The sequence below is a fragment of the Hylaeus volcanicus genome, chromosome 4 (assembly GCF_026283585.1).
Source record: "Hylaeus volcanicus isolate JK05 chromosome 4, UHH_iyHylVolc1.0_haploid, whole genome shotgun sequence".
NCBI classification, from domain to species: domain Eukaryota; kingdom Metazoa; phylum Arthropoda; class Insecta; order Hymenoptera; family Colletidae; genus Hylaeus; species Hylaeus volcanicus.
The window spans coordinates 20,667,938-20,688,487 of record NC_071979.1 but is presented as its reverse complement, the minus strand read 5'-3'; the positions used below and the strand labels follow the sequence as shown (position 1 = coordinate 20,688,487).

The window sequence follows — 20,550 nt, the reverse complement described above, 5'->3', positions numbered from 1 at the left end:
TACCGTAACCGTAACCGCAACCGTAACCAGTACCAGTACCAGTTGCGTTAGCAATAGTAACCGTAACACCGTAACACCGCAACCATAGCGTAATCGCAACCGTAACCAGTACCAGTACCAGTAGCAATAGCAATAGTAACAGTAACACCGTAACCGCAACCGAAACCAGTACCAGTACCAGTAACAGTAGCAATAGCAATAGTAACAGTAACACCGTAACACGAAAACGACTTCTCTCGCTCGTTAAATTTTTCTGTGCATTCCCCAGAAACCATAAAACGAAAACAATGCAATGGACAGAAAAACTTGACGAGCGAGAGAAGTCGTTTTCGTGTTCGTGTTCGTGTTCGTGTTATTGTTATTGTTATTGTTATTTTAATCGATATAACACATATCAATATATTTTATACACATATTTGTATTTGTTCTAGTATTGTGGTGTTTGGAAGCATCCAGAAACAGTACGTTTCCAAAGCGCCGAAACCTGTAAAAGACAACCGCGAGAATCGCGAGATTATGCGTGTGAGCACGTATCTATGTACACGTGTAGTGTCATGGAAATATTTGGAAAATTTGGAAACGTCTGGAACGTTTGTGAACGCAAAGCATGTGAAAGCCACAAAAAGTAATGAAAATACTAAAAGTAGTAAAAACTAATAAAAATAACAAAAAAAAAATGAAAGTATAAATAAATAAAATAATAAATATATAATAAACTATGAAAATAATGAAAATATTGGAAGTAGTGAAAAGTGTAAAAATATTAAAAGCGAATCAAAGGAACCGAAACAGAATTCATAACATTTCGCTCCGTAGCTGTTTTAATTTCGCTACTTTCCCTCACCATTAGGTGTTTTGTAACCGAAACCGAACAGTTATTGTACCGCTTCTTTTAAATGAATTCGGCTCCAGAAACAGTTTCACTCCTGGTGAATATAATATTGATTCGCTTCTGGAGTGAAACGTTTCTGGAGCGAAATAATTTCACTCCGAACCCGAAGTGAAACGCTTTACATAGTTTTGTTTCGGTTCACATCCCTGTAATCAGGAACACCACCGTTTAGACGTGAGATAATTTTGATATTTGTGAATCGTTTTTAACGATACTAAGTTATCTAAGACAAATATTTTATACATATATCAAAGGTGCATACACTGTGCCTGCCAGATTTGCTAAAAATACGTTAAACTGTATAGAAAATATTAGAAACAGAAATTTTACACGGACGATATACTGACTGTGTCAGAAAGATGGGAAAATATTTTTAAATGAGACAGATTACCTTTTTTTTTTGTTTCACGTATTAATATAAGTAGCAAAAGTATAAGTAGCATGAACTTTTAGGACGATCTAATATATCGTGGACTTTAAACATGCTATCGTTGTCAGATGCTGGAATCATGGTTTAACAGACCTGATGATATAAAATCCCCAAATTCCGAAATCCCAACCTTCTTCCAAGCTTAAACTCAACATCCCCTCGTTACTTTTGATACACAATACAGCGAAGTTTTTCAATACTAACAGTTTTCTTTGCATACTACGTTAAGCTGCCCTTGAAGAAGATCGGTATCCACCGAACCTAACCATTCACGCGCGAAGAGTTTCGAAAGGGGCAGGGGCGCGACCACCGTATTTCCGGAGCGGCGAACGGTGCATGTAAGAAACGCTGGTCTTTTGATTTATCTGCCACAAATCATGCGACCCAAAGAAAACGCTTGATTTTTATTGGCCGCAGTTACTTCTAATACATCATTCAGGCAGCTCGCGGCCCGAACGGCCTCCTCGGGCCATTGCTTCCTAGAGCTCCGGTGTATTCAATTCCCCGATTCTCGAAGCTCGCGATAATTTCACCTCCCCTGTTCGCGAAAATTGATATGTGGACGTATGTAATTCCCAGCCTGGAGCGCGCAGCGAAAACCTCGTTCTTGTCCCGTGGCTGATCGATTTTAAAAGTCCATCGGGCTGAGTTATCGGAGGAATGATTAATCGACGGTTATAACTGCATTAACCGAACCGTCTGATATCGTTGGAAATTGCATTAATTATTCCAAGTGCTCTCGTTCGTCGTGGCTATATCGTGACCGACGACGATTATTCACGATCGCGTACGATTGGCGCGATCCAAGATGTTATTAAACGATTTTAGAACCCGAAACGCATCTCTTCCCCCTCCAAACGGGGACGGGGGAATTACGGTATCGGCGTAACTATCGTTCTAATTGGATGCATACCGCAGTTAGCTGGCCCGTGCACGCATTAGCGCTATTACCAATACTTGGCGACGCGTAATAGATTAATATCATTTCGATGGTCGCCGTGATTAATTAAAGGAAGCGTCCGTCTCCTGGCGAACACACTTCCGACAAGTGTCAACATTGTCGCTAATTTGTTATGATACGTCGAGCAGTCAGTGGAAATGGAGTATCAAGGAACAGAAATTGTGATTATTGGAATTTTGTTGGCCACAGTACAATATGCAATAGTCATGCATAGTTTATTTGGATCCAGAGATCTGGGTGAGATGGATTTCTCGAATCCACCAGACCCTAATTTTTTCAAACTAAATATCAATGCGATTACAAATTTGTCAAAACTTTAATTTCTTTAAAATCGATAAGCTTTTCAAAGGCCTCTCTCGTTACCAAAATAGAATGTTTCCACGAGCACACCCCACCAGGTGACATCTGTTTATCCTTCAATTACTTCTCGTTCGTTTTCAATTATTTTCCACCGCCAGTAGGGAAAAGAACGTAGCTCTCGTACAGGAATAATATTTCACCGGAATTTACCCAGAGGTCTCGTCTTAATTTCCGTGACTCGCGGCGAGGATGCGACCCTAAAGAATTCATGAATCGCGGAATTAATCTGCGGTGCTTCGAAATACTAGACTCAATTTAAAGTCGGCCGGCGTAGAAGAAGCTCATAAATACGTGACCGACGCGTACATATTCGAGTGCGATCGAACACAAGGGTCCGCTACTTGCACTCTTGCACATGCGAGCGTAGGCTTTTGCACACAGGCTGCAGGCTGCAGGCTGCCGCGCACACAGGGGGAGCAACGTAACGACAGCCCGGGGAACTTTCAATCGACCTTATCCCCTTCGAGTTACCAGCTACTTTTTTCCTCGACATTTTTCGCGAGCTTATCACTCGGCGTAACGTTGGTCAGCTGCACGTCAGAGCGTAACTGTCGCGTGAACGACAAACTTCCCGATCCGGAAAATAGATATTAATAGCGTCTCTCGCCGGGTATTATTTAAGATTAATGAAGAACACCGTAAGTCCAACACCGGCCACCAACTTTTCTTTGCACGCATGGAGCACGGATTTATAATAAAGCTGTTTGACGTGGCAACGAGCGATACCTCGAATGAAAAAAGTAATTTCATGGTAAGCACAATACTGGTGGTTTCTCGAAGTTTACTAATTAGAAAACGTACTCCTAAAGTTACAGACTAGAAATCTATATGCTTTTGTAGATACAGCTGATGAAAGAGGTTCCAATGAATTCCGATAACCATTGAAAAAAAAATTATTTCTTATCGCCAAATAACTACAATTAGTACCCTGGATGATTCATAAAGAAAGTTGAAACGTTATTTTTAAATTCGTATAAGTCGAGTCATTTTCAGCGTTCTAAACCGAGCTCATCCCCTTAATAATTCCACGTTTCCAAAGTATAAAGCAAGCAACGATGTTCCTAATTTTTGCAGACCTACGTTCGTCATGAAATCTAGCCTAACACGGAGTTAACAGGAAGTGATCACACGCGAGCCTATTTGGCATATCAGACAATGAGTCAGTGCTCCTGGATTGCGGTGTGCGCTTCCGGTTCGCAAGTGCTACAGCAGAATCCGGTGAACTCGATAATTCTCAAGGCAACATGGACAATCAAATCCTAGGGACACGATCGCTAACACGTGTGAGTATATTAGTGTCGCGGCCCTCTATTCAGAATACATGTGGTGTGTATCTGCATACCTACCTCACCAATTACCATTCCCAGTCTATACAGGAGTACCGGCCATTTCACGCAGCTCCGAATCATATAGGGACATAACTGTGGATGACCTCATTAAATTATACAAGATGATCGTCTTCCTTGTGCAAGTACCGACAAATTGAGACGAAGTTATACGCTGGTACCCAATCCCACTACTATAACGGGCGACGTGGATGCGCAGTGTCATAAAAAAATCACCGATGCTCGAGGCGCGAGCTATTGGGTAGAAGATGCGAATTCCAAATTTATTAACCGTTTGCACTCGATAGGTGACTTTCAGTCACCACCAGGTTCGATGAAATAAATGAACAAATCTCGAATTAGAGATCTCATTTGCGAAGTCAATCTAAGCTTATCATTCGTGGCAATAAAATACTAAGAACACACCTCGAGTTGATGGTGGATATCAGAGAAAAAGGCCTCGAGTGCAAACGGTTAATCGCAAGTACAACTCTAGTTAGAATAAATTCAAGCTCATATTCCAGTTTCGAAACACTTTTGGTTCAACCATCCGAAAATCATCCCCTAGGTAATAAATTACTATCGTCGTGTTTCTACATCCCTTCAAGAAAAAAATAAAAGTATCGTGCATTACGCAACACGAACGGATACTGTTAAACAGTGAGAGTTCGAGTCCTAATCTCAATGGGCCATTCCGTCCCGATCCTTAGCGAATCCTTGAGTCCATAGGATGGAAGACGCCGGAAGTAGGGAAAACTAGCGAATCGCAGAGGGTCAAATTATCTTTCGGCGACTGCCGTTTAAATCGTACAGGCGACTTCTATACTCTGCCAGTTCATGTCGTAGCCGGTGAGAGAGTAGAAGGTACAGGCTGGAGTTCCCGCACACAGAGTCCGTAGGACCATAGCCGGCTATAGCTTGCCTCTGCAGTTCGCCGGCTATTTCCCATTTGGCAGGCGAGCCAGACCCAGCACTTTTGGTGCCAACCGATAATTGGACGAATCGCAGTCATTCGCATCGCGCGAACTACTCTCGTCTCTCTCTATCATTTCATCTTCCTTCTCGTACCTTTGCGCGGTCGCTTTCTAGCGTTTACTCTTTCTCGTTTTCCCTTTCTCGTACCGTCTCCTTCTCTTTTCATCTTCGCCTTTCTCAGCATTTCAGTCGAACGCTATTCCTCTCCGCGTTTCTACTCGCCGTCTTCTCCAACTCCTCTTTCTCTCTCTCTCTCTGCCTCTCTCTCTCTTAGCCCGTTTACCTCTGCGTTGATCATCCTATTCCCCGTCTACATCTTTCAGAAGGACTATTCCCGCGAAATTTCACCCCCGTCCAAGCTTACCCGCAGTAAGAGTCCGGTCGGTATCGCACGGATAACCCTCGGTGATCGCGAAAGGGGGTCAAAGACGCCGTAAAAAGTAGATACCCCGCGGATATATGCACGATGTTACGATTCTTGGCACTATATTATGATTGCTACAGTATTGAGCTGTGGAGGAGATAGGCTGGGTATCGAATATACTGATCCTCGTCGCGACATGATCGCTACTCCTACTGTAACGTAATGTCGAGAGAGTTAGGAGAACGACAGGTAGATTTTGTGAGGAATGGTATGTGGTATTTTTGAACAGTACTGTATTATTCTGAAATGATTGGAATTCAGTATACACCTTCATGGTGAAAATGACCCACGAGCTGGCCTAGATAACTAAAGTCTCGACAACCCAAAAAACAAACCAGTGTATAGAATTAAGAATAAGTATACGTTACGGTACAAAGACGACGTAGGTACAGTCCTGACCTAACCTAGTAAAGTAGCACTTGCGAGGTTTTCGAGAACCTCCCCTGATTAAGGGCAATCTTAAAGGGCAACTCGTTTTAGGGTATTTTCGACCTAAAAGTTTACAGCAATTCTCAAAATCTAGAAACATAGAAAATACCAGATATATCAAATCTACGTTTTTTTATTCCCTATATGTTCAGACTATAGGAGCACCCTGTATAGAAGACCCAAGCCTCGATAAATGGAACTGTACCATTATAGTAACGAACCATTTCGTAATTTTCCTAGACAACAGATTTAAGTCGTTGGATTTAGAAGCGAAACTACATTTCCGAGCATGCACCGATGATTTTACTCTATAATAATACTATAGCCAAACGTGTGTATGTGTACAGTTTGTCGACATGTTCATCTATTGAAACCCAAGCTTTAAGAGGCTTAAACAAGCTCGCGGTAAAACCGAGGATTTGTGTCGAGAGCAATCATAAGATTATAGAACACGAACGAGCTCAAGCTTGTTTATTCAAAAGCCGAGAAATACAATGGTATATGGTTTCCTGGCTGTAAGCAATTTATCAAGCAAGTGTACGTTGTTCTAAGAAAAGCGCAAAATTAATCGAAGCGGTTAATTCTGTACTTCTAATTGTAACTTAAAAAAAAAAATTTTAATTTTAATCTTTAAAAGTTGCTTAATAATCCCTACACTCAACACTTTCAAATTTATCTATTTTTCGAACCCTGGAAGGTGGTATACTTCTTAAATAAATGTCTGTTATGACTACCCCTATCGTTATAAAATTCGTTAAAAAGAAATCTCTCCAACCCTTACATGTCAGAGAAACAGGGAAGCCCAAAGATCCCCTCTGTCCTCCAATGTACTCTACCTACACAAGTCTACGTTTCAACTAAACATTCCCAACGTGCGAGGTTCCATCTAAACTCTCAAGTTGGGAATGTTGAAATGTCACGCTTGTACGTGCACGAGAGCTCAGGGACACACGAACGCGCATCCAGCGCGCATCCAGCTCGAGGGATTAACACGAGTCAGTGTACGTGTCTGGAGAGGAAATCGAAGAAAGGGATTCGTTCGTTTCCCGAAAACCCGGTCTTCGGCAGGCACGATCACGGTTCCGCTAAAATCGTGGATTTGCATTGGGAGTAATCACAAATTCACAGAGCATTAAACCTCGTGTTCGGGGGCGACCGAGCATAGGTGCAGAGGATGCAAAGAGCGCGAAAGGGTGACGGGGCAGCGGAAGATAGAGGCTAGGGGTACGGGAAGTATGCACTATCTGCAGGATCCATGCTATTTGAGCAAAGTGGCCTAACCCCTTCCTCTTCGTCGCCGCCTATCTTCAACCACCCCTCGCCGCCTCTCTCTCGATTCGACATAACCGCCTACGTTTAGGCGGTCTGGAGGGTAATACATTGTTTGCTCTTCGTTCGCTAAACTAAACCGCATTCGGAATTAATTGCACGTTAGGAGGCCACGGGATAATTAAACCCTCCCCGATTACCTTCGCCCACCCACGCTCTCCGATCCCGATGCGATCCCGTCCGACGTCTTCCCCGGAATCGGGCATTGTAATAAAGCAATGTCATTAAACAGTAATCAGCGAACGTTGAAATTCATCTTAGAATAAAAAACCTTCGAACTCGCAGACGTGGAACGCAATAAAAAATAATGCCCGAAGGGGTGAGAGCAAACGTCAATTCCCAATCGACTTCTCCCATAATCAACAGCTTTTTTCGTCGACGTGGAAAAACCGGCCACGCGAGCGACCACCGAGAAGCCATTGTTTCTTCTCGTATAGTTTGATTGTATTAATGAAAAATGAGGAAGGGAGTAAAACCGAGCCAATGGCTCCACGTCGAATAGTACTGGCGACGCTGGAGTTTCGGTAGAGTAGCAGTGTGAGACAGGAATTGAACGTGATCCAAAAGTGCTTATAAATGAATACAGCCATAAAGGATAAGGCATCAAAAGATTATACCTGTTGTCATATATCTATCGGGGAGCGCTTTTTTTGCCAAACGTCGCTGATGTCCATATTTCTTCGCAGCTATGAGAATTATCGATCTCGTAAATATCGAGACGTCGATAGTTTTTACGTATACGTGTTTCGAATGGAAATTCGAACCAGTGGAATATAGAGGATGGTCTATCTATAATATTTAATGTAAACAGGAGCGGTTAGAAAGGATGAAACGATAGGAACGATCGTTCTTTCTTTACTTTACGCATCCGAGCTATTTAAACTTTCGCGTAATTACTTTTCATTTCCAAAAATGAATTTAAGATGAATATAGGAGAAGATAAACTGATGAGTTAATATAATCGAGATGAGAAAATTGTAAAATGCACGAGAGAACACATCGGTCAGTTAAAATTGAATGTAACGCCGTGGAATAATTGAAAGTCTGAGTGTACGAAATTAAATTGCATGACCGTAACCCGAATTTTTATCGCATATTTTTAAAAAAATATGTAATTAAAAATGAATTTTGTGCGATCGAATGGAACATCTTCCGTTGGCACGTAGAACTATGCTAACAATTGTGAAACGATAGAGATGAGATATAGTTTCCGCTCGGTAAAAAGTTTTACAACAACGACCTATGATAACTGTTACCCGAACAGTATTACCGACCGCGTGAAAATTCAATGATCACGGTGCGCACTCTACGTTTATGAACGGCGATGCTGTGAACCATGTTCACGCTGAAGATAAAAGTCGATAAAAGAAATCTCTACACATCGATAGAATGGGTTGCCAATGTTATCGACTGGATCAATTTGAATTAAGTATGGTGCCATTAGGTAGTTTTAGAGACGTAGGACTCCAAAATTGCGGGACTTTTATCATTCCCTTTGCTCCAATAATATAAGCCTCATTTGGTAAATCAACCGAGGAACTAGTAACAATGGTTGCAGTACGACTTTTTTTGTACTGGAAGGTTACAGATACAGCTGTATCGACGCCTTCTTCGTTTAAAGTACCACTAGCTAGTACAGTACGAGGTGTTTCGTTGTTATATACCAAACAAGCGAATTGTATTAAATATACGCCCAAATCTAACACTACACCGCCGCCTAATTGTTTTTTGCTAAATAGAACGATATAAACGATATAAAAAATTGTATACATTTAACGAAATAAATCGCAGAATAATGTCTTAGAAACGTACTTAAGTCTTTCAACATTAGTCATATTGTATCCGAAGTATACCAAGACTTGGAGAACTTCTCCTATACTTCCAGAGTCAATCTCTTTTTTAAGAGCTTCGTACAAAGAAAGTATAATGAACTATGGAATCGTTTCACGTGAACCTTATAATTAAATTAAACACGACACGACTTTAACTACTCTCGAATTTCGACTAACTTTCATAAATAGTTATTACATCAATATGTTGATTCGAAATGCTATGAAATGATATCTTATCACCTGAAATGTACAAATTGCATGATATATACAAAATCGCTTACGAAAACATTGCGACATCGATAGTGTTGGAATTATGCTCGGTATAAAAATGTGGGAATTATTATTTATTGTATAAATAAACAGTTTGGCATACACTATAGCGTAAATTAAAGTATTGTAAATAAAAATTCTGAATCCGAAACCCGGTTTTATTAAATGATAACGGAGCCAAATCATACCTTTTTAAACTTTGAAAAATCGTTCTATAAAGAAGTCAAAAGTTTGTCATATTTTTTGTAGTAATCACATATGCATTCATAACACCCGCTAAATCATTGGTGACAGTCTTTCCCTCTGGCATTTGGATCAACTGGTATGAAACAGATTTAATCCTTTATACATATATTCGGCTATCACGCTAGAAATGACAATATGAATTTACCTTTGCACTCACAATGTGATTTTACCTTTATACTAGACTATTACATGATCGTGTGATTTTATCTTTACACTCGGCTATCTTCACGTAATAACTGACCATGTTACTTTGTTTGTTATGATAGACATGATAATTGATAAAACATAAGTACTTTAGTTTCTATTAGTTACTATCAGTTTCTATGAACATTTCAAATGGATGACTTCTAATGTAAGTACTCTTTCTATAAATCACTATATATAATACAACTTCAATATTATATTTCAAACCATTATATTTCTTTTTACATAAACATAAAAAGATAAGGATGTTAATGATAAAAGCTAAAATAATTAATTTTGAAAAATAAAATGATTACAGTGAAATTTGGAAATTATAACATTCCTAACATGTGGTCTCTAAAAATTTTTATCATCACCTGGATATTCCAAATACAACTGATTATAACATTGGCTAGCATTGAAGATAATGAAGTTAATAAGTGTCAACTACCAGCGAAATTGATACGAGAAATAGATTCTCATAGCACAATAGTTGAAGCTATAATAAATGAGACTTTATCAGGTTCATATAAAGGAACCACTTGGAAGGAATTGGCTCACTTTGTGGACAAGTTTGGTCCAAGATTAGCTGGTACTGAAGTACTTGAAAAATCAATTAATTATGTATTAAATAAATCACATGAGTTTGGTTTAGAAAATGTTCATGGAGAACCTGTGACTGTACCTAATTGGATTAGGTAAAGTTTCTTTACTACTCGTTACATGATATAAAGTATAGATAAAAGATTTACATCACAGTAATATTAATTTGTTAGAGGACAAGAATCTGCAACTCTTTTAAAGCCAAGGTGGAAAAACATTGCTCTTCTAGGACTAGGTTACAGTATTGGTACTCCACCCGAAGGAATAACTGAAGAAGTTGTTGTTGTTAATAGTTTTAAGGAACTCGAAGAAAGAAAACATGAAGTAACTACTCTTTGTAGTTATTTTTGCCTACATTGTTTTTTTTAATTTTATTTTGATTACATTCTTATTTTTTAGGTACCAGGAAAAATTGTTGTATTCAATCAAAAATATGTTTCATATGATGAAACAGTGGAGTATAGAAGTAGGGGTGCAACAGAAGCATCTAAATATGGTGCTGTTGCTGCTTTAATCAATTCGGTTACACCATTCTCATTGTATACACCACACACGGGAATGCAAAGTTATGGACCAAACGTAACAAAAATTCCAGTAGCTTGTATCACAGCTGAAGATGCAAGCTTATTGAAAAGATTGTCAGATAATGGTAAGTTAGATAATAGAAAGAATTTATTCATTTTTAATGATAAAGAATAGTAGAAAACATCTTTATCTCTAAACATTTATTTTTATAACTGTTTACAAGGTGAAACCATACAAATAAACTTAAAAATGCAAGCCAAGAACTTACCAAGTAAAATATCACGAAATATAGTAGCTGAAATAGTTGGATCCACAATGCCAGAGAAAGTTGTGGTTGTATCTGGTCACATAGACAGTTGGGACGTTGGTCAGGGAGCTATGGATGATGGGGGTGGAGCATTTATTTCATGGCAAGCATTGAAGTTACTGAAAAAGCTTAATTATAGGCCTCGCCGGACTATTAGGTAAGCCTGAAATAAATTTAAAAAAATAAGAATAATTGAAGGATTATAAATATATTATTATTTATAGAATGATTATGTGGACAGCTGAGGAGCTTGGTATTATAGGTGCCCGTCATTATATCAAATCCCATAAAGCTGAAGAAAAAAATCTTCAATTTGTAATGGAATCAGATATGGGCACATTCATGCCTTTAGGTCTTCAATTTACTGGAACTGAGCAAGTTAGATGCATTTTGGAAAGAATTATGGGGTCTGTATGCATAGTCAAATTAGAATAAAATGCTGTGAATTGTAAATGTTTACTATTTTCTATTTATTTTATTTATAGACTATTAGCTCCTATGGGACAGATGAAACTACGTAATCCTTGTGATGGCCCTGACATTGAGTCTTGGGTAAATGCAGGCATACCAGGAGGTTCGCTGTGGACACAAAATGAAAAGTATTTTTATTATCATCATACAAATGCAGACACTATGCTGGTTGAGGATCCAGAAGCCCTTGATAGGGGAACAGCCTTATTTGCAGCAGTATCATTTCTACTTGCTGATCTTAGCGTTGACCTTCCTCGGCATAAACCAATTTATACTTAATTCTCTATACAATTGTCAGTGGTAACGATTATTAAAGAAATAAGTAAACAATAAAATTTCTCATTGCCTCCCTTATAATAAAACTAAAAATTTAAAAGTCAGCTTCATCTCGATGCTCAATAAATCTTTATTTCAAATCCACTTACTTTTACAGGGAATCGTTTTATACAAAGTGTAATTGTCCATGTGGTCGTAATTTCGTTCGCTAATTGTACGTATTACAAAGTATTCTGTGATCACAAGGCTAGGCTCTCGACATATGTATCTTTAATTGGTCTTTCCGATTAGCGGAAAACAATGAAAACTCTTGAACACCATATTAGTAGTTTTATGAATTTGCAGTCACTCTATATTATCGCGATTAATTCTCTACATTATATTTCGACTAAACCTTTAACTGCTAACGTACTTTTTATAGTAATTAATGCCATCAACTTTTAATTGTTTGCATGAAGAAAGTAATTCTACATAATATATAACAGTATATTCATAGAAACAAAGCACCATTAATTTATTACCAAATTAAGAAATAATGATAGTAGAGATATGTATAGTTTGACTTTAAGAAAGTATTTTGAGTGTGCTATTTGAATTAGGAGTACTTAGTTCTTTGACTTCACCAGAAGATGGTACTAGTGAAGCGGTTAAGATTTGAATTCAAATAGAATGAAGATGCTGTTGTTAACAAACTGAGTTCTTGAGGACGCCAGGTGGGAGAATAGTTTTGTCTCTAAATTTATTAATTATAGTAAGACTTACCGTTAGCAATTAGAGGTTATTGATACCTTAATCAGTCTCGTAACAGGAAACACCAACTGTGTCCGCTGACTACCTATATCAACGTGTCCTCATCCTGATTTGGAAAAACTATCAGTAAGGAATGCTGAGAAGTTGTTCTTTGGCTAGAAGTTAATAATGCTGTTTTTTCTCCGCCACTTCCATTAATAGAACAATCCGGTGAACTGCCATCGAAGGCTATAACGTTCGTCGTAGTGCTACTGGTTGAAGGCATGTCGTTTAAATCTGGCGATGCCAACGGTGGTGCTTGAATCGGGCGGTTGTTATTGTTACTGCTTTCTAACGATACCAGTTGCATGCTATACGATTCACGATAACCAGACGTACTAGATGTGTCTTCATCCCACGAGACATCGGATGTTTGAAGATTCAGGTGATGGTGGTAGTGATGGTAGTGATGGTGATGATGATGAAGACCGCCGTGCATTTGCTGTTGATCGATTGGTATGTTATTACTCTTTTCACAATCTGACTGACGGATGGACGAACTTCGTCTTGAACGAATAGACGATGAATCTGAAGGGATGTTGAACGTCGAAGGTTCCATTGATGGCATCGGTGACGTTCGTACCGATAGTTGAGTCGTTATTGGTACGTGTGGTGTGTCGTCGATTTGTTCTGTCCCCACTTGCGATACCTAAATATATATATATATAAAAAGTGATTTATTTATTTATTTATTTGAGTATATCATTTAAAAATTTTATTATTACTTCAATGTGTGTTCTTCGACTCTTTCTCAAACGAAAAGTCTTCTTGCTTTGACCCGTACAACGTTGTAATCGAGGTTTGTCTGGACGGGATTCAACTGAACTGTCCTCGTTTGGACTGGTCGGGCTGAGCTGACTCGTCATTGTTTCTCCTAGCGAATCAGTATTTGATTAATTTTTTTTTTTTAATTGTATGCTGTACCCTCTATACAATCTATCCATGCTGCTCTTTAAAAATTTACTAACTTCCAACCCGATGCGTTTCTCGAAATGTAGGTAAAAAAACAACAGTGTTCCACGGACTATGATTTTCTCAACATCGCACTATGGCTACATTTTTTCAGCTTACAATGTGATGTGTCAACTAATATAATTACGGACTATGTTATCTTTACTGCAAATTTTTTTTAAAGAATGTTTTGAATAAAAAAATTAAAATTATTAGGTAAATTGTGCGATAAAGCTGTAAATTACTAATTATTTATTTATCTCGAATCAAGGTCTTATCTTTTTAATGTAATTTACGTAACTGAATTTAACATGTAATGTGTATGAATGTACACGTACACATATGTGGTCATTATTAGAGCACGAAGACAATATGAGCATGGAAGGACAGTAAAAGAGCGAATACCTGATAATTATAGATTATAGGGAATGAAAAGAGAAACAAGAGAGAATAATAGATAAAAAATATCTCTCTAACAGAACTACGTGTAAAATATATATGTATAGAGTAACTTTTTATGTGTGATCAATGTAAATATTTCCATTTATTTTTTACAGTAAAGTAAGTTTTGAAATTACATTCTTTTTAGTTGTACCGTGAATTAATTTTCTGATAAATAATGTGGAAATATGTAATATGTCTATCGTAAAATTATTTTGAACAATTTCATAAAACAAAAATATTTAGGTTGATCACAATAAAAGATATCTCTGTAAATTATTAGCAAGTATAAAAATGAACCAGCAGTGTATTTAATGAAAATTGAATGTATCATGATATGCAATGATGATAATGACAGTAGAAAATAGTTGTACGGGAAAATGGCTTGCATCAGATTCGAATATTTTGTAACAAAGGGCAGATAACGAAATATACAAATCTCTATTATTCAATTATATTACTTGAATAATATTACACATATAAAAATGAGTACTAAACAAAATAAATTTATTTCTACTCTGTGCAATTAGTGTCCCCTGTACAACACTAAATTCTGTTTCCAATCATTCGTAATTGCACGATAGAAACCGTGAAATACTATGGATTCTATTATAATAAATAATATGTATATTTTGATCTGAAACTATTACCAATGTGAAGTTATACGTGTAGATTAATTCTATTAATAATTTATATAAATGAAATTATGCAATAAGAACATTTCACAGAGGTAATGAGCACTGGTAACGTTATTAGCTGCAATTATAATATATTTATTTGGAACAGGGCTCGGAATTTACCTGATGAGTGCCTAAATTCTATGGAAGAGAGAAAGCGCAGTTTTGGTGCCTTTTGATGAGTTAATATAGGATGAGGCTTAACATGGTTACGTTCATCACTAGTAGAAGGTGGTTGGGATTTATCTGAAACATGCCACATTCAACGTCTAGAATGAAAGGAAAGACGAGAAATGAGACAGACCATGTGACGGCGTCATTGATATGTCGATATATCATTCATGGTAATTGCATTGAACGTTCATTAATCGTTCTGTGCAATTACAACCGATATAGCGTTTAATGCAAACAACATAATTATTATTTTACGATATTTTCATATCGTCAAATTCGAATTCACCGTGACATATAAAACACTTCACCAATATCAAATCTGAAATGATTGAAAGAATTAAATATGAATAGAACATAGCACAATGTACAAAGTTGTTCGTAACTCGTGACATAATCGAAAGATGACTGATTTTTCATGTAAACAGAAATCAACTTTCAAGTTTTATGTACCTTTTTTTAATTTTCAAATTATGCGCTTCATTTACCAACTTCAAATGTTCAAGAAACGAAGCTTTGGGTAAAAAAAAAAAATTGTATTCCACATTGTCCACTTATCTTTATACGAAGTTAATTCTTTACTCGGTTGTGCCGTGAATTATGCTCCACTCTGTATAAAATCGACAGAATTTCGACACATACACTGTGCAGTTCTTAATTAATGGGGGCATGGGCAGGGGGCCAGGGGGAAGGGTGGGGGGGAGTAGTACGGGGTTGCTTCGATTATGGAAGTTTTGTGACAAAAAACATCTGAAAATTTAGGTGACTAAGGACCTCATCGAGAACCAAAACGGAAACACTGACACAATGCGAACATGAAAATTGTATAGAGTATATCTGAGGCACGCATGGGATGTATGCATGTTTTCATTGTTAAGTAAAGGTTACTCTGTTCGTCTGTATGAAAGAAATGAACTTTCGAGTACAGAAATTATCAGTGTGGTTAGGCACGTAATGGAAAAGCATTAAAAAGTCGAAGCAACTACGTGTGGTGTAGTATATATATATATATACATGTATATATATCTACGTTAACGACGAACTGGATACCAGCTGTTGGACATTACCATTGTCTAAATACTGCTATATAAATTTATTACGATCGTGTACTACACGTGACGGGAAATATCACAACTATAATAGAATATAATAATCTAATAAAGATGCCGTGAAAATCAGATTCGTGTACTCTCTACAGCAGAGGTTCCCGATCTTCTTCGATAGCGTACCAGTCTGCGTTACTTCGCTCGCATTGTCGTGAGCTCGATTAGCACAGATGATTCGTGTATCATATTTAGGGAAACGCTGCTCTACGATAATTGTTAGAGTTAATTAGGTCCCAAAGCTAAACTTAAACAGCGGATGAAAGAAATGTTAATAATAAGTAGAAAAAAGCGATAAAATCGTTTTCTTTATCAGCGCTGGTATATTTAAATCTCTATGGCAGATTTGGGCGCCCAGGTAATTCTGGCGCATGACGACCATTAGTTCGCGTACTCGCCGCGCGCTGAATCAACTGTGATGCCCAGCCCTGCTGTATATTAATATAAATCGTGTAATATCATAAAAACGTGTGTAAGTGTGCAAAGGATCCGTCGAATCTCTGTTCACGGAAACAATAAGAAAACACCAGCAAGAAATGTGATCGAGAGGAACACTGAAAGGGGGGTAAAGTGTACAAAATACGACAAGAAGTTACGAGATACGGAGAAGCGTGACAAGGGAACACACCAGCAGGACGTTTATCATAGATTCGGTGAAGACTTTACTATTAGAATCCGCTTACCTCCGTTCCCTAGCTAGCAATGAAAGCAACGCAATGATCAATGTGTCAATATACGATCAAACAGAAAGGCCCGAACGATGGAACGTGGTGAACACAACATAAGCAGTGCGAACCGAGTTAACGCAACATCTAAGAACAATTTCGATTCGAGAAAAGAAAATATTTCCATCGGAATACTAATTTAGACGCTTGATCGCGAGCCTCGACGTCGGCGGGATAGAAACGAAACTATAACGTCCTCGTTTTCACGCAACACGTTGCATATAAAGAAAAGAAAAAAGAGGGTGACGCAAGAACGTTGAAAATTTTGTCGCAGTGTCTTGTAGACAATGGCTCGATCCAACTGTGGTAAACGTCTCGCAATCGCTTAGAAAAGTAACGAAACATTTATGAGAGGCTTGCACTCGCACCGGTAATATGTACTTAAAGTTCGGGACCGTTTCTTAAAGGTTTCTCGAAAGTAATCGAATACCTGTGGGCGTTTGTTCCATGTGCGTCTCTGGAACACCGAGGTCACTGGACTCGCGAAGAGTGGAGGAACCCACGCTTGTACTCGAAACTGATCCTGAAATAACAGTAATAATAATATTATTGAATAATTAATAATGAATGAATACGACATAGGCTTGAAGGGTATTCTGTTTATGCATGAAATAATATTCCAATTAGGAACGTACCACGTGCTGTATGTATACCGTTTAGCGGCGCCGATGCTTGACTCGGTTGCATCGCCTTGACAGTGCCACTGGAATTTGACTGATGAGTCGAATGAGGGGCGGATTGAGGGGCTGTGGAATGCGAAATTGGAGTTTCCGCAGGTGTACGATTTATATGAGCTCTGGATCCAAGATCTCCGGTCAGAAGATCTATCAACAACGATGGTCTTTGTGTACGAGGCTGTCCTTCGTTCGCGGAATGCATGTCTGCGACACTTCTCTTTGGCTCTGGCTGCATTTCATCTAAAGGTAACGATAAAAATATGTTGTGTCAGGGATGGGCAACTCGTAGACTTTTGGTCCTCCTCGTTTTATAATTAAAAACTTTTTGTATCTTTTTCGTGATGTAGAGAATACTGAATTTACTAACCGAATCTTCTGTCCTCAATTTCGTCCTTCAAGTCTTTCAGTTCGCGTATAAGATCGGTCAACAGAGTGCTGCGAGATTTCGGTATCGTTTTAGTGTCACCGTTAATTTTCGTACGTATGATACTCTGCATGTTTCTCTCGTGTTCCGAAATCGGTGCCTGGCCGATCTTGTGAACGATGAACGGAAGCATTTGAATGTACAAAGCGGTGCGATGAGTGACCACGAATTCTATAAAATTCCAAAGGTAAGTGGAAGCTTCGTTTCGTTTATTTAATAAACGCATTGTGCGTAGAATTTTTGTCCACTCGGTCTTCAATTCCGTTTCGAAGCATATCGTCATTATTTTCAAAGCTGCAAAATACCAGATAGTGATTAGAATTAGTAACACGGATGCTTCGAAGTAATTTTTACTACAGTTTTATTTATACAGTTCTTCGTTTGGTCGAATAAGTCATTTAATTGCTCACCCAAAAAAGCAACTTGGTACAACGTCAACGATGTTTTCGTTGAAGTCTTTGAATCTCTCGCTACAAATGTCAAACTACCAGTTCTCATGTCCGTTGTGGTTTTTAAGTTCTGAGTAGTTATTGGCACTGTCTTCGTACTCGGTGGCCACAGAGTAATCAGCACCGCGGTTAGAGCAAAGTTTATGTCCGATTGCCTTAGTTTCGTCACATCTGAAAATTATTATCGATTCGATTGAATATTACATGTTTTTCTAAGTATCACCAGTATGCTTTACCTTTCCTTCCAGTCCCTACACGCAGGAACAGCGGTATTAATAAGTTAAGGAGTATGTTCTCCGTTCGAGTTTGACTAGCAAACATAGCGTGACCGCCGCATACATTCTCAAGAGAATATCCTTCACTGAGGGATATCACGTGAAGAGCTATCAATCGAAGCACCGTCGAGCAGAAATGTTGCGGTGGTATTTTGCTCATTAAAGCCGCCGAGGAAGCTGAAGTCACATCTTCCGGCGGAGTATCTCCAATAATTAATGACTACGTACAAATTAATGCTTAGAATTCACACAAAAAAGAATCAGAGAAATTTAGAAAATTCAAATCGTTCACATTTATTACGTTATTGCAACCTTCAGCATTACTGTATCCATGATAAATTAATCTATACCTGACAGGTGCTCAGCAATGTTTTCAAATATTGAAAGTGTGCAATGTAAGGGCATCTGGACAACGTTTCGTAAACTCCTTTCAAGAGATCACTAGCCGCGGTCCAATCAGTATTTCTTCTAATGGAGGCTTTCTTGTGTATCTTACTGAAGGTTTTATCGAGTCTTCTTAAAATAATTGTCAACGCGGGTCTCATATCGTCGTTTGACCATTCGGTTGAGGGTAAAATATCGTTCATGTATCTTCTCAAACCACGACAACCCATTGTGGTCGCATCGTACGGAGATATTTTCAAGAGAGTGTGAGCAATGTCTGCTAATCGCTAAAGATAATACGTAACATTTATAGGGCTACACACGCTTAACAATTGCAAAATTCGATCAAGATCAAAAAGCACTCGTAACTTAAAAAGGAAGTATTTTTTGAACGAGTGCGATAGCTTCTAAAATTTTAATAACGAGTTTCTAAATAATTCCACATATTAGGAAAAAAGATTTGTACTTACTATATGACATTTCGAATCCAATAGTTCGATCATTTTCCCATCCTGAGATTTTTTGTTCAATTCTATCAAACGAGCCGAGCATCGAGCTACAAAGTCCCCTACCATGTTTAATAAAGTGTCACGTGGTCGTCGAAACTCATTTTTGTGACATCTTTCAGTATCGTCGTTATCTCGTTCATAAAAAGTTCGCACTTTAGAGTGCTCTATATACTTAGTGGTGTGAGTTTCGTCCTCGAAATCAAAACCAGGCGAATACGGACCTTTCCCGTAATTTTTTTGACTGGATCCTTTGTGTTCCGGGCTCGATTTTTGTGGGCCATTATAATATCTGAGAAACGTTATTATCAGAACTTATGATTGCATATAACAGAAAGTGAAACTTACTTTGTGAGCGCCTCTGAGTTGTTAACCAAAGTCTTCACTGCTATGGCTAATTGATTTATTATTTCTTTCTCAGTTCTTCCGTCCCTGTTGTAAGTGGGAGATTGAATTTGTTGAACGTAGCACGGTAGAATCGCTTCCAGTATAATCTGCAAAGATGAGAACATGAGCAGAAAAAATAGTTTGGAGATTTGAGACCCGACTAAGAACGAGAAGAAAATATTAGCGATTAATTTAAAACATTCCTTTACAAAATGTGTAGTGTCCGCGCCTCCCATACCCAACAATAAGGAGTCAAATAAGAACACGAAACGTAGGGTACGGGATTGGTCGCGTAGGTAAAGCGGCGGTCGACTGTGGATCCGAGGATCGTGGCTTCGAATCCCCGTGCCTTATTTTTCGTTTAGACTCCTACATATGGGGGCTCGTCCGGGATGGGGGGTTACGGCGGCAGAGGACCGGCCAGTGACGATGAGTGACGATGAACAACAATGCCACGCGAAGGACGGTGGAGCGGGCAACAATGAGGCGTCGAGAGAGAAAGAGAGAGGGGAGTACACTCGCGAAAGAGGGTGCGGCGCGCACTGCTGTTGAGACGCAAAACCCGAGAGAGAAAGAGAGAGGGGAGTACACTCGCGAAAGAGGGCGCGGCGCGCACTGTTGTTGAGACGCGAAACCCGAGAAAACGGACATTCGAGGGCGAATGAATGTCAATTCAGGATAGCCGAGTGTAGTATCCGCGCCTCCTATACCCAACAATAAGGAGTCAAATAAGAACACGAAACGTAGGGTACG

General features: G+C 38.7%; 2 protein-coding genes across 2 annotated transcripts in view; one reads left to right on the top strand and one right to left on the bottom strand.

Moving 5' to 3' along the window:
* The first annotated feature begins 9,666 nt into the window (after nucleotides 1-9,666).
* LOC128874838 (carboxypeptidase Q-like) lies at nucleotides 9,667-11,982 on the top strand. Its single transcript, XM_054119939.1, has 7 exons — nucleotides 9,667-9,825; nucleotides 9,976-10,354; nucleotides 10,433-10,583; nucleotides 10,659-10,908; nucleotides 11,008-11,248; nucleotides 11,316-11,498; nucleotides 11,577-11,982. Exons 2-7 carry the CDS (start codon nucleotides 10,005-10,007, stop codon nucleotides 11,839-11,841), a joined length of 1,440 nt encoding a protein of 479 aa, XP_053975914.1. The 5' UTR covers nucleotides 9,667-9,825; nucleotides 9,976-10,004; the 3' UTR covers nucleotides 11,842-11,982.
* The window catches only part of LOC128874837 (protein unc-80 homolog), a 25,978-nt gene continuing 17,378 nt past the window's right edge, over nucleotides 11,951-20,550 (bottom strand). The window contains exons 41-51 of the mRNA XM_054119938.1: nucleotides 19,759-19,904; nucleotides 19,375-19,702; nucleotides 18,871-19,191; nucleotides 18,482-18,740; nucleotides 18,207-18,416; nucleotides 17,740-18,090; nucleotides 17,331-17,612; nucleotides 17,126-17,218; nucleotides 14,820-14,942; nucleotides 13,353-13,501; nucleotides 11,951-13,276 (exon numbers count right to left, since the gene is read on the bottom strand). Of these exons, the coding sequence (XP_053975913.1) occupies nucleotides 12,674-13,276; nucleotides 13,353-13,501; nucleotides 14,820-14,942; nucleotides 17,126-17,218; nucleotides 17,331-17,612; nucleotides 17,740-18,090; nucleotides 18,207-18,416; nucleotides 18,482-18,740; nucleotides 18,871-19,191; nucleotides 19,375-19,702; nucleotides 19,759-19,904 (2,865 nt within the window). The 3' untranslated portion in view covers nucleotides 11,951-12,673. The remainder of the gene's footprint in view (nucleotides 13,277-13,352; nucleotides 13,502-14,819; nucleotides 14,943-17,125; nucleotides 17,219-17,330; nucleotides 17,613-17,739; nucleotides 18,091-18,206; nucleotides 18,417-18,481; nucleotides 18,741-18,870; nucleotides 19,192-19,374; nucleotides 19,703-19,758; nucleotides 19,905-20,550) is intronic.